This window comes from Rhipicephalus microplus, chromosome 4 (assembly GCF_043290135.1).
Source record: "Rhipicephalus microplus isolate Deutch F79 chromosome 4, USDA_Rmic, whole genome shotgun sequence".
Taxonomy (NCBI): domain Eukaryota; kingdom Metazoa; phylum Arthropoda; class Arachnida; order Ixodida; family Ixodidae; genus Rhipicephalus; species Rhipicephalus microplus.
Window position 1 is genome coordinate 115,237,028 of NC_134703.1, and position 15,124 is coordinate 115,252,151.

Below are 15,124 nucleotides of genomic sequence, written 5' to 3' on the forward strand. Positions count from 1 at the left end.
TTCAACCGGAACTGGGTTCCCTTACTATCACTTATTGCATAAGAAAGATAACTGGAAGATAACTCCTAGCAACAAACCATTCGTTCATAGTTGTCATATATACTTTTCATTTGTTCAAAACCACCCCTAAGAATGGCAAAATATTTGTCATTGAATACAATGACATTTATTTAATTAAACAGCATAACATTTCACATTGCACTGCGAAATGATGAAGGGGAAACATCTGTACAATATGTGCCTAAAAATAATAAGTACCATTTATTTTTAATTAATGATACTTCTTTAATAGATTTCGTAGTTATTTGAAATATTAGAATTTTGTTTACATTAGCAAGAGATAGACGTTATCCACATTCGTGATTCATGCCTTGCAAATATGGTATTCAGTGCAAAAACGTACTCCAGCATTCAGCAGTCAATCACTATGAACAATCGTGCTAAAAGATAATCCAACAGCATTGAACGTGCAAGTGATGCACTGTATTCTTCTTATGTGCAAATTTTCTTGTATTCAGTAGGCGAAAATACCCCAATAAACCTTAAACTGATTCAATTGCTAAATTCTTATTGTTTTGAAGACCTAATATACCCACACAGCAGCCACTCTATGATGCTACCCAAGATGAAGTTGATGACACGTCTTCTGAAGCTACGGGGATAAGAGCGATACTGATGGGGGCCAACTTTAGTACTGTCAAGGTTTTTACTATTGCGGCCTGCAGCACGCAAGAACCAGTCTTATTCAAATGAGGTAGTGTGGTATCCAGAACAAGCAATGTGAAATGTGGCGCTAAGCATACCACCGGCAGGGGGACTGAATATTAAGACATCTGAAAGACGTCAGCACTCAGTGAATGAGATAGGAATAAACTTACGAACAAGCACTAGTAGAGAAAGAGTACGTTCACAAAACTGGCCATTAAGAATCCAATTTCGAAACGGCTAGAAAAGCCAATAGCACAGCAACAAGCTTACCTGTTAAGGCTAAATATGCAAAGTTCAAGGCAGTGCTGTCAACTCAAGTGCAGCTGATGCTAATACTATGAGCAGATTAAGCTATAATCATACACAAAGTTGGTGATGTGACTCAAGATGAATTATTCACATCAATGCGCTGGAAAGGATGCATACTCTTAGGCTGACGCTTCCCTACCATCGTTGTACCAATGTTTGTCCAAGTAGTTGACAATTTACACACTGGGAACTGAATCATGGTACCAACTGAATCATGATATTGAGAAAGAAAAGTGCACCATCTAGCATAATACCCTCTAACAAAAAAAAAAGATTGCATAAAAAAAGGACCTCCTTTTTACTTATAATAATTGCCATCTAGCTTGCCTGCATTTCTTTTTCTGGAAACTCGGCGCTTGCCATGCACACAATTTTTTACCTCAAAGTACCAAGCATGCAGTGATAATGCAAGGAAAGGCCCATGATACCAATTATTATCGCGAGACAAAAATACACTTTTCTACTTGCTCTCTCTTCAGACATTAGGATGCTCTAGATTAATTGTAACCACCTGCGAATGATCCAAACTGACATAGTACAGTAGAAACTTGTTAATTTGAATTTAACAGGACCAGAAACACCTTGCAAATTAACCTAATGCCAATTATAAAAAACATCAAGACAACAATAAATAAATCACTCATCATGCACTCATTTGCTTGAGGAATATGCAAATACAGGAATTATCTTGCATAAGAGAAGTGCTAAAGCTGTTATTTTTGTTATTCCTGATTTCGTTCACAAGGTGAATGTGGGTCAAGACACAAATGTCTTAATTTGAAACGTGCTCTAAAAACTCATATCTTTTCTGTACCAACAACGCGATTACGAATGGCAACCATGCCTTTCTGAAACCCCAGGGTCGTTTAGGCTGTCCGTGAACGCTGTTTTCATTTGTTTGCGTTGCACAACTGCACCACTTCGGGCTTGGAATGCTCAGACTATGGTCCGAATTAACCATTAATGACAGAATAAATAAATATGATGCTATTAAATCATGAATATGCTGGCTGGTGCCACGAAACTTGTAATACATTTAAGACAAGGTTATATAGCCCTGTTAACCCTGAACTCCATATTCAGGTAGGGATGAGAACCTCTGCAAGACCATGGTGAACATGTTGACAGGAAAAACGGTGTAAAAAATAGGAAGAACCGACAGGATGAGTTGCCTCAGTACCATTCGTCGCAATCCTCAAAGATTGCAACAATTACTCCAGTCTGTTCTGTCTGCTCACTTACGTCAAATTGTTGTAGCAAGGCTCTAAGAGGCTTTTGTGGTAGAGACAAGTAAACCAGACACAACCACTTCAGATCTAGTAAGCAATGCCAAGATAAAACTCAGCACTCGCAAGTAGAGTGCTGTACATTCAGGCCCAGTACTACTGCATATAATGGCGGAAAAAAAGAGCTTGTTGCTCTGCCTCGCCTTTTCTCAGCTGTGTCCCACATGCAATGTGACAAAAGCGTCGACGTCAGCTCACCCGAGCCTGAGGGCCTGTCCGCCAGCCCTGAGGCCCTCGTCTCCCAGCAGCATGACGTGCTCTTCCTGGGTGCTCTGGTCGTGCATCTGTGCACGGTGATGAAATTCCACCTAGTGTGACAAACGCACTTGCATTGTACGCACAAGCCTGCTCTTCTGTACTCTTGGCTCATAAAAGGAATAGGGAGGTCTAGGTGGGGGAGAGGGGCATTGAGGGAAAGGGTACTAACAGGGAAGGAAAACGCTGCAAATTAAAGGATTGCCCATTCTTTATCATTTTACCCTCACCGAGCTAAGTGTGACGAGTCCTAGCAAGTCCAAAGAGTAGTACAACTGCAGCCAGCTTTTCATTTGCCAGTAAATTCCAGCACATAGGCATTTTTGCTCCAACCACTGTCTCAATATGGCCACAGCGGCATAACACCACGTGTTTAGAAATGCTTTATATTGTAATGCAAATGGGTTGTCTAAGCTAACAATAGCCTTTACACATAGCTATACTATAGATATGCCAACTGCTGAAGAAAAAAAACAGGAAATTGCACAGTACAGTTAATTTATTGGCCACTCTCCTACTGTGAGGAATAAACATCTTAGAATGATGTTCAGCTGCCACAGCTGAGCAAACATGACATTTCAGACTTTGCAGAAACATAGTGCAAAAAATAGGAAGAGCAGATAAAATCAGTTACAACACTTTGACAATCGGAACACTTCCTCTAGTCCGCTCAGCCTATTCATTGCTGTGCCTATATTTTAAAAGAACATTTTAAAAGGACCACATTAAAAAGGGGCCCTGCAACACTTTTTCAAGTAGCCATGAAACAGATTCACTCAAAAAGCTTATCACTTCACAAATTCTACACTGCAAAAATATTTAGAATCCGTCCTGTACGAGTAGAGTTACAAATATTTGTCACATGCTGCAATCACATTCTCGTTTCTCTTGTACTGACGAAAATGCCGGAAGCTAAGCAGGAAGGGATGGCAGAGGCAAAGAAAAGATGTCACGTGAGCTTTGTGACCTTGAGAATTTCCTTTTTTTTTCTGTCGAATTTGCAGACTTTTCAGAGCGATCGCACGCAGACGCGTGGACACGTCGCGGCCTCCCGCAGTGATCCCTGCAACGACTGAGTGCGCCATGTGGCTGATAGAACAGCTATGAAAAATGATTTTTGAGTTTCTTCTCTCATTTGTCGAGAGAAGAGAAAGCAATTTTTAAGTGACTTAATGAATTTATTGTGAATTCCAGGCCCAAGCTGCGATATAATATTTGGCTCGCAGTTCTCGAGAGTCTCTTCTGAGTGGCAGCGTTTTCTGAGCATGCTCATAAAGTGTTGCACAGCCCTTTAATTAAAAGGACCATCCAGCCAAAAACAAGTTCCTTTGTAAGTTACATACATTAAAGTGAATTTTCAAAACATTATATTACCAGCTTCCATTGCCTCTTACAGTTATTGGACATATTCATAGTGCTCTTACACCAAGGTTTGCCTGTAGTTAGGAAAACCAGCATTCAGCATATACATAATTAGAACTTTATGGTAGAGTGTTCAACCATCAATGCAAAAGCAAAGGCATACCAGCAAAGATTCTATAATAGTACTAACCTGGCCAAATGAGAGATCATGACTCAAGTTTTTATCTTGCTTTTGCTTTCATTGAGCTGTTGAACTGGACATTTATTACCACACATATGAAGCAGTTTACCTAACTAGGAGTACTACTATGGCTGCTTCAGTGTTTTCAAATGACTTTGTTACCCTTGCAAGAATACCATCCTATTTGCCGCAATACCTGCATATCGTTTCGTGTAATATGCAAGCGCAAGTTAATCAATTCTTAAGAGAATGCTCAACAATAAGACCTATAGCAACCTCCTCGAATAAAGCCCTATCAACAACTTGTGCCGACTGCAGCAAAGTGTGCAGCCTGAAACAGTTCAAAGGTGAACACAAGACTGTATTTCACTCGTCTGATCCCACAGGTAGTTATGCTCATCAATGTTCTAATGCTACACATGGACAATTTCACCAAAAATATGAAACCCACTTCATGTGAAATGTCACGCTAAAATGAAATGACAAAGCTAAAACACATTATAGAAGTCAACTCGCAGTGCTGGCTTGACAATTATGCAAAATACTGACTGGGGCATTTTGCAGAGCCGGCACATGCCAACACGAACCACTCCCTTTAAGATCAACTCTTGATAATGAAGGAGGAGGAACAAAATGAAGACAGGCAAACTAGAGTGCAAGCCATGAAAACGTAGCCATGGATGCATCACGCCTTATGAAAAGTGATATGTGAACATGGATTCGAAAGTGTAAACTCATGCAAGCATGCTGAAGTATGTGCCCTGTGAGCCCTGCGTGCGACCACAAACACAGTAGACTCTCGGTAAACGGAAATTCGTTAAATGGAACTACTGCTTAAACGAAACCGTTGCCTCTACAACGCTTGGTTTTGGGATTGTATTCTGCCCCTACGTTTGCCTCTCAGTAAACGGAACTCCTGTTAAATGGAACATATTTTCCTGGTCCCTTCAGGTTCTATTTACTAAGAGTCTACTAAAGATATGAACGAACAGATGGCAAAACACTCTCGGGAAAACTGCTTAATAGCATCAAAGATTCTCTCTTGCCTTCTGCAACAGGTTACAGCTTGTAAAGGATAAATAACACTGCTGTGTTCATTAGACCTGCAAAGGCTATTATCCCAAAGCAGGAGGGTTGCCTGATAATGAAACATTACTTGCAAGTACTTCTTGAAAAATACTTAATAAAATTGGGAGATAGGAGCATTGTCTGGGAGATAGGAGCAATGTCATGACATAGCATTGAAACAGGTGCTTTTTTTCTTTTCAACTAATGTAACAGTATGTAGGATTGTAGATAATATGAATGTCTTTTCCAAGTACTTTTCTGAAATTATTTTATTTGGCAGTACAAGGTAAACGACAAAATTAGTTATACTGGCGAGTAGAAACCCATAAATGTTTACATTTGATGGTGCATTTTAGTAGATGCACATGATGTTACCGAAGGACGCTGTACCAGTAAGTTACACTGAAGTACCAGCGTGAAACCGAAATTCAGTGAAAGGAAGGTAAATAGGTGCAGTGGAGCACAAACTGTCAATAACCTGGTTAGGGCAGTTATAAAATGTTATCTTTTAACTGAACAAAGGCTCGCACACAGACACAGACACTAGAACAGGAAATTGCACAGACCAAGAGCGCCTACTCTCAACTTTTAGTTGCGAGTAGGCGCTCTTGGTCTGTGCAATTTTTTGTTCTAGTGTCCGTGTCTGCGCGCGTGCTCTAATTCAGTTAAAAAATAAACCAATACCAACTAGCCCAATTATCCCTGCTACTACAATAAAATGTTAGGCTTATAGAACAACCAGGAAAAGTGTCATAGGTAAGAAATGTAGAGTGAACAAACTGACAAAGTAATAAATTTCAAGAAAAAATGGAGGGGCACATCAAGGCCCGACATTGGCTTTAGTTTTTTCAATAATGTTCTGGCCCGCAATATCGATGCAAGAGTGCCTAATCACCACCACAGGTGCAAATAAGGGCATATGCAGACAAATACAGTAGCACGAGCACCATTATAAGGACAGCACAACTTGCTAGGTCATTGACAGTGCTTATCATATTTCCATCATCCCACGCTCCCACAAAAAGACTCGGTGCCTTTGTGAAGCACAGTCATCCACTGTAGCACACACTGTGCCACAATAAATGACTTCTCCACTCTTAAACTGGAAAGATGCACGTGTGATGAGAGCACATCATGCATGCCCACATTATAACAAAAATAAGATAAAAATTTACGCAAGCATAGCACCTAGATTGTGCCAAGTAAAACAAACGATGCCACATGCAGGGTTTTGAGCCTGTTAAGAAGAGCGCAGTTGTCGCTTCAGGGCTGAACATCACCTCGTCTCCTAGTCTTGTGCATGGAAGGAGCATCAGTAGTAAGAATCAGAGGGTTGCACCAGGCAACAATTCTGAGAGCCTAAACTAATCACAGAACAACACAAATGTAGCATGTGAGGTGAACACATGGCAAAAAAAGAAGTTTTATATTGAGGAATATAGATCCGTAACAGAAGGAACTGCACACACCATAACCAGGATTATTGACAAGATATTGAAGCTGACCTTAAGATGTGCTACATCAACTAACATGAATGTGCTTATAGCTATGTTTTTCAGTGTGCATGTTGTCCTACATCTGTCACAATGCAATCAGACTTGCACAGCAAAGACCTCTATGCGGTGCAATTTACTGGTTACAATACATTACCCAGATCTGCCATGGAGCATGCCAGCCAACAATGCAATTTTTACAACTACAATGCACAGGAAAAGCATGCTACCTCCATCCTCTCCCCCATCCTTTCTGTTGGGAATTCAATTTTTGGCAAGCAAGCATAAAGATTGTGAACAGCATCAAAGGGGTTCTCAAAACGCAGAGCACCAGAGACAGAAGAGCAGGTTAGTTGCAAGCAAAGCAAGAAAGTGAGAAGACGGTGAAACCATCATAACAAAGCACCAAGAGAAAGATCACTGTGCAAGAAGAGGCAGGAGAAATTTCAGTTTCTCAATGTTTCAAGCAAACACAGTCACGTGAGCAAGCAGCAACTTTAAAAATAACTTCAAGTGCAGTAAAACAATGCCTCTGTTTTCCCCATTTTCATACAACAGACTGTGTAAGATGTACTGCTTTGATAAATAAATAATTTGCATTAGTGACAAAAAAAAATGCAGAAAAAGAGAGGCACACAGCACTTTCTCCTGCAGTGGCCAGAGCAAAAGGCACTCCCTAATTGTGACAAGGATTACAGTTGTGCCCATATTTAAAAATTTGGTAAAAGTATGCCACTCGGCTACAGTTGCTGCATGCTTCACAAGTTCACCACAAGAAATGAAAGACTGTAGAGAAAGATGGAAATTAGCACAATTGGTCATGTCTTCGCTAAATGCACAATCAACTTCATGCTTCATGCTGTCAGTTTCACATGTGGATTTCCTTAAGTATAAGCGCACCAAATGGCTCCTGACATCAGCAACCAATAAAGGTTCTCGTACTGCAAGTATTGCTTGTCTGTATATGTTCGAAACCCAATCCCACTAAGAGGCTACAAAAGAATGACCCTGTTCTCTTTGCTTTCGCCATTAGAAGTCAGCGTTAGTTAAAAACATAGTGGCAGGGTTACCCTGCAGATCTGCTTTCATGCTTTTTTTAAATAATAAACCTCACAATTGTAATTATAAACTTTCATTAAGGCAGATACAAGTCTAGTGCGGTTCAATGCACATATTTCAAGTATGAGGTCACTGCTTTGCATGCAAATTAGGTCATTAAATTAATATATTCCCAGTAGAGGAAAACTCTGTATATAAGAGGTCTGAGTGCAATACTTATATAAGTGATAACAGATTTTAAAGAAGATAATTGCACTCTTTAGATGTTCAGGAACATGTGGGCAAAGTTTCATCGCAATCTGGTCATCATAGGTATGAAAAATATGATGTCCTACTCGAGAATCTGCCCAAAATTTCATCTTGAGAAAAGCTTATTTTTTACGTATTTATGAACGCTTACCTGGGTGGCAAAAATACGTTTTTCAAAATAATTTCTTCCATCACGAGAGCTTGGGAATCATGGTTATTTTGAGCACATGGCTTGAGTGAACTCCTCATGTGAAATGCAATGGCGAGCGGCCAGTAGACAATTTCCAGGGGACTCTAGACAAGGAGCTATTCTTAGTTCTTAATAGCCACCTGGTGCTCTTTAAAAGCGATTGTAACCTATTTGGAGTTTAAGTACAACCTTGATGTTTCCTGTCACGAAAGTATAAAAACTGAACTTGTGAAAGCAAATAAAAACAAAACAAATCTGTGATTTCAGAAAAATGTTGCGTTTTCCGAGTAGCACTTCCCCTTAATTCTTTCTTTACATTGAAACACTAGGTACCATTATGTAGACAATGAATATCAGAACAACTCTGCTACAAATTTACAATAAAGCTACAATATGTCAAAAATATAATGATGCTCCACAGCAAGGCTGGCATGGCAATTTAAACTTTAAGATCTTTAAAACTGCTTTCTGTGAGAAATTTTTTGAGTGTGAATACCAATGTCTTCCTTAAGAAATTATTCAAATATAAAGTCACATGATCAACTTATCAAGTCTGAGATTCTGAGATAAGAGCTTGATTATGCTAATTAAATATTTTTCTTTACAAGATGATAAGCTGCAGTGACTTAACCAATCTGCTTGCCAATCGACATAATTCTCATGTCAAGCATTATTACGAGAATACACTGTGCAAATACATTACATAATAGTTGAATGGCCACAGCAGAAAAGAAAGAAAGATCTTGGCTTTGGCTTAATTTTGTTGTTCTCACTATTGCTTTTCTTTCACCTATGAAAACATGCACATGAAAACAAAGACAGCACCAGGACAAGACTGAATTGGGAAAAATTTCCAGCTACCTGTACTGAAGATATCTTTAAAACAACAAGAGAAAGAAACTCCAGAATAAATTTGTCAGAAATACATGTAGCATTCAAGAAAATATGCATATTTTTCACCATTCATACAGGGTTATATAAACATTAAAGAAAAGAAAGGAAACGCCAGGTCTGTAACATCACAATGGCCTGTTCTCCCAGCTCGAACGCATTGCAACAGGCTGAACATCAGCCAGTGTTTTACTTCCTCTCCAGCTGTTTTTATGCAAGAAACCGAGTACGCCGTAGTGCATGAATGCCTTGACTTTTATGGCACTTCCTAGATCATTTTTACGAGGCAGTTGAAGGTAACATGAAGACCCACTTCGCACAGCCTCAATAAAAGGCTTCAAAGCGATAAAATATTCTACCAGCTGTTCATAATGGCTCGAAAGGCCGCTGCAGTGATAAACCTCAAGCGATTTTAGAGAATATTAACTTGAGACAAACCAGTTTTTTTCTAGACGTGAAAAGGAAACATAAAATGACTCGGAAAAAAGACCAAGGAAAGGATGCCATTTGTTCAACTGCTTCAGTTGTTCACTTGCAAGATTAAGTTATATAAGAAATATAGCTACTAACAACATTGTTTGTTTTATTTACGATATTTTTACAGCATGATAAGATACTTTTGTACCCCTTCACGTGGTACTTTACAATGTCAATAACTACAAAATACCTATCTATATTCTTGTAATACAGCAACAACGCTGCACTATACTACTGCTGTCACTAAATCCCTTCAGTATACTTCTAATTATTTGAATATATTATTTTGAGGTTGCTTCCAATCCTAAGTACAGTATGAAAGTGCCACTATCATATTGCCACAGGACAAGCACAAACATGTCTTTTACATGGAAGGATTGTGCACTAACAAACCATTTTGCTGGTGGTAAATCACTCCACACTAGCAAAAGCAACTTGCAGTCGAACTGCATCTTCTAGACATTTTGGTGTGCGCAACTTGCACATAAATTGTGCGTTGTTTATTGGGTAAAACTGAGAGGAGCAGGCCACTGCTCAGCATCTCAAAGATGATTGATTGATATGTGGGCTTTAACATCCCAAAACCACCATATCATTATGAGAGACACCGTAGTGGAGGGCTCCGGAATTTCGACCACCTGGGGTTCTTTAACATGCACCCAAATACGAGCACACGGGCCTACATCAATTCCGCCTCTACCGGAAATGCAGCCACCGCAGCCGGGATGCGATCCCTCGACTTGCGGGTCAGCAGCGAAGTACCTTAGCCACTAAACCACAGCGGCGGGGCAGCATCTCAAAGGGTACTCATCCTATTGTTAAAGTGGCATTTTATTCTGCATTCTCAAGTCCCACAGCGATGCAGCAGAACTGCCTTATAGACTTATATTAAACTCTTCCGGCATTTAATAAGGTTGGTGTGCCCACCAAGTTGCCAAATATCAAATAAAAAAATGTTTTGATCTCAAGACTCAAATAACGTTCCAACTATGATAGACATCAAGACGTGAATCTGCATTTTGCAGAAGCACTGCTGCAATGTGCTATATGCATTCGAACCCTACAGCATTTCAGCTTCTTTTGTACAAGTTCATTAGAAATGCATAGGAGGCTCTATTTTGGTCACCTGCAAGGATTTCCAACCAAACATTGCATACCTAGCTGGCACACACTAAAAAGACTGGAAGTTTTGAATGAAATCGCGCTGCACTCCATTTCGCTGGGTACGTTCCTTTGCACATTTCGGTCGTTTATGTCAAATTACAGGCTTGAGACAAGTGCCGATTGTTTTCAAACGAGTTTTAAAGATTTCCTCAACTTTCACCTGGCTTGCCAGAATTATTGGCAACACTGTCCATGAGGCGTGATGTTTCGCATGTCAACGAAAGTGATGCAGCCAATAGCATTGCTACTTTGGCTGCTACAGTGTTTATTGTGCTGGCCACAAGACGACGGCCACGATGTTTGGCACTGGAAAGCTTTGTTCTTTCCTCTGTGGTGTTTGGCTGGCACTTCGCTGGTCTGGCTTTCACAGTTTTCATACGCTGCGCCCGCGAGACTAGTATACGACTTCCGGTTCTTACCAAATAGTACCTGATATGTAGACAGTGTGCTCGGTTGGGTTTCGATTTTGGTATTGTACCCTTTTGCTTATTAAATATTATTTTCTAATTTGCCGAGCATTTCAGCTATTTCACTCGTAATAAGAGTGCCTCAGGATAACATAGAAACATTATTACCTTGATATGGCTGAAAAATCACCAGAGTGCGGCCATAAAAGTTTCCCTTGCCATGTTTCACAGAGCATTTGCTTATCTGCAACTCCTTATCACAGTTTCAACCTGTGGTATCCAGGTTTATGTACTATAATCCTTATCTTGCTAACTGGAGCATGTGACATCCAATGCAAAATAACTACCGCTTGACATACAGGCATAATACCTTGTTGTTACACACACCTACATCTTTCATATTACACGCACTTCTTTCAGTCCCAAATTCAAGCTAGAGAAACCTCTCTAGACTTTGTAGTGTTGCCAGCAGAGTATGGCAAGCAGTATAAAACAAAGAGAGATCAAACTGCAAGAATATTATGCTCGGAGATCATGTCAGGGAAGCCACGTACCTCATCAAAGAAGGCCTGAGTTTTACGCAGAATGTGCTTCAGCTCAGTGAGCTCGAGGTAGGTCTTCTTCAGAGCCTCGGCATTGGTGTTTACCTCTTTCATTTCATTCTCAAGCTTCTCAAATGTGGCCTGCATAATGACAGCAAAAAAGGCATTAAGCCGCAGGAGCAAATTAGATACCACATTTCTGGGCATGCATCCATTTTTTGTAAGCATAGACATGAAAGCAGCGGTGAAAACTATTTGTACATGCAACGAAGTTCAGAACGTAGTGCTACCTACTCTGGCTATTATGGTTAGTAAAATTAATGGTAGTGTGATGCTGCTTTGTGGCTTTCACAAACATTACAATGTGAAACAAGTTATTATTATTAATACATGAAGAAGCACGCATGAAAAGGGTGTTCTGAAACAAATTGATGCAGTTCTCTTAAACTTTGTAGTTAACACTACACTTGTAATTGCCAGGTTATCATCATAAGTGCTACATAGTTTTCTGGAAACTAAAATTGTGAATATACAGTACAATAACTTAGTAAAGTGAAATAGTTTGCGGGACTATGGACAGTTTTTAAATAGAAGTTCGGGCTTTGAGAAGAGAGCCAAAAGTTCAACACCATTTCTTATTCTTGCACTAGCTTCTGATTATCAGCACAACATTAATTTGGGCAAGGAGCACTAAGACAATGATATATATAGCAAACTCAATTTCAGGCAGAGTTATAAAATAGAGCTTTACATTGCTGGGCAAGGAAACATGTGCATAAGCACATCTGCTGTAGTGAGAAAAAAAATTAATTATTTAGTGGCAACAAGTATTTTCATGACCATTTCCTTACATGCACCCGAGGATTTTCAGAGATAGTTTGTTTTTTATGAGAAGAACATTTAGTAGTTAGCGATACCTCCAGCAGTCTTCTCTTACGAAATGTATGCTGCTTTTTCAGCAGGTTATTTACGAATCTTTAGCATGCCATAATTTCAGTGAAATTGTATAGTTAAGAAATTAAGCACCACAAACATTTCCCACAAGTTTTTTTTAAAGGGACCCCTGAAAGCAACAATATGTAGCTCTGAGTTCGATAATTTCGAAGTTGAACAGTTAATGCTTTAATGTATCACATAGTTGGTATAATAGACAATTATGAACAGTGTTTTTAAATAGAAATTTGGGCTTTGAGAAGAGAAGCAAAAGTTCAACACCATTTATTATTCTTTCACTAGCTTCTGATTATCAGCACATCACTCATTTGGGAAAGCAGCACCCGCTTAGATCTTAAATTAGTGCCTTACTGCATCAGAGCACCATAAGATTATGTGCACTCAAGCTTTGGTGATGAAAAAGCAGTTTTACAGCAAAAGCTGTTATGAGATCAAAATTAGGGTCACGCGCTGCGCTATCGCCGCCGTTGGTTTCCGTAACCACTATCGTGAAATAATAATAAAAAAAAACTAGTGCTAAGGACAGAGTGTGGCTCGAACCAGGGTCCGCTGCGTGCCAGCCCAGTATTCTACCACTGAGCCACGCCGGAGCTTGAGACTTGTTCCCAAACTTGCCTTAAGCAGGCTTGCTGTTAGGAAAGGAATCGCGTTAATATGAGTAATAAAGCATTTTAGAACAGCAAAAAAAACAATAAGGCATCATACAATGCGAATAGCGTAACGAGTGGGTCGTCCAATGCTCCAACCCATTACAAAAGCTTGTTTTTGATCACCTTAATATTAATGTGATGCATGCGCACTTCAGCCATAATTCCTCATCGTCGTCAGCCACTGCATGAACAATTGGCACAAAATTCCTTGCAAGTGTTTAGCAGATACAACGCTTCTCAGAAGAATGACGAAAAATAGCAGAGCAAATGCTGGTCTACTACCCATAAATTATTATTGTTAATGCCAAAGTGGGTACCGAGCAAGTGCACTTGTAGCAGTTACCCAATGAGTGTTTAGAAGGCTCTGAAAGGCCACTCTTCTGGCTTTTGCACAGGCCTGTAGTTTTTTTTTTTTTTTAGTGGGACAATGTGTGCAAGAAATAATTAAATGGCAAGTGCTATCAAGCTTTGTGCTGGGCCATTTTAACAAAAATGAAGAACCGAGTAGCCCAAACCACAATTCTGAGTACAAAGAAATGACCCACACCACATGCCAGACCGACCATGCGCCACTTATAATATGCCCCGACTTATTTGACAGCAAACCCTGTTCTTCCAATGGATAAACCAAATTTGCAAAGCTAGAACTCTAGTAAGATTCTATTCTCCAGTTAAAACTGCTGCCTTTCACTGTGTTCAATCTATTTGTTCTTTTCATTTGCAAGATAGGTATAGCTTCTAGCTGTTTTCTAAAATCTGGTCCCACGATATGCTAAGCCGATTTATGCAGCAGCATGAAAGAGCTTCACACAAATCACGAAAATAAATTTTCATCACTAACCTCCAAGTCGATCATCTCTCGGGGTTGTGGCGCCTCTGGGTTGTCGCCGATGTCCAGCATGTGGATGCCATCCTTTTTTATTTCCTTCTCCAGAAATCCTGGATGTGATATGCATGACCAAAAATTATTACTAACACAGCTGGCAGCACACCATTTCATCCCCTGAAAGTTTGAGGCTTATTCGCACGAAATAAGCGTAAGCGCGCGTAGGGTTATACTTTCGTCGGTTCGTCACAGCACCCCCCCCCCCTCCCCACCCTCCGTGCGAACACCTATGTAAATAAGTACAAATTGATTGTAAACACCGTGTATGCAGACAAACAAAAAAGACGCATCCGCTGCACTCGACTGCTCAGGGCAGGAAAGTGTCACCCGAAAAGTAGCCGCCTTACTGTGAACTTCAAATATAAGTACACGGGTGTTCTTGCACTTCGACACCGTAAGAATGGGACTCCCGCGGACGGTTACCGAATCTGCGTCTCATCAGCGAACCGACAGTTTGAAAATGGCGCGTAAACGGTGCGCAAGCAAACATGCATATGGAAAATAGAACCGAGATGGATGGAACGACCCCGGGTTCAAGTTCACTCACGTAGTTTCCGCTCCATTTCATCGCAGCGACGAACCTCATTGACGAACTTTCGTTGGAAAACGTTGACGTCAGGGTTGAGCTAGAAGACACAGAAAATCGGGCAGCTCGGAAAACGGTAACGCAAGTACAAGTACGGCGGCGATTTTGCTAAGTCGCGCAGCGCCGGGTGGAAGCAGAGGAAGGAAATAACACTTACATCTCGGAACTGAACCAAGCCCAACTCTCCTAGCTCGGACACGCAGCCGTAAGCTGCTTCGGACTGAAGGAACAGCTGGCAAAGAGTCATCTCCTCGCTACGTAAAAGGCCGCCCATCTTTACAGCTACTGGAAGAACCTAACTGCCGAAGCCGATATATCACCAGACGTCCAGCCTAACTCGGGGCAGTCGACGAGATCGTTCGAACGTCCAACTGTCGGGGCCTTTGCAGCTGCAGCACTGGCTGCAC

At 40.5% G+C, this 15,124-nt stretch overlaps 1 protein-coding gene across 2 annotated transcripts in view; it reads right to left on the minus strand.

Annotated features, from left to right (window-relative positions):
* Positions 1–15,124, minus strand: part of LOC119172312 (V-type proton ATPase 116 kDa subunit a 1-like) — a 47,813-nt gene extending 32,689 nt beyond the window's left edge. Inside the window, exons 1-5 of one of the 2 annotated variants that reach the window (XM_075893580.1) lie at positions 14,875–15,124; positions 14,679–14,757; positions 14,087–14,184; positions 11,654–11,782; positions 2,502–2,587 (exon numbers count right to left, since the gene is read on the minus strand). In XM_075893580.1, the coding sequence (XP_075749695.1) occupies positions 2,502–2,587; positions 11,654–11,782; positions 14,087–14,184; positions 14,679–14,757; positions 14,875–14,991 (509 nt within the window). In that variant the 5' untranslated portion in view covers positions 14,992–15,124. Of the gene's footprint in view, positions 1–2,501; positions 2,612–11,653; positions 11,783–14,086; positions 14,185–14,678; positions 14,758–14,874 lie in introns of both variants that reach the window. The other variant, XM_037423365.2, reaches the window with a different exon arrangement.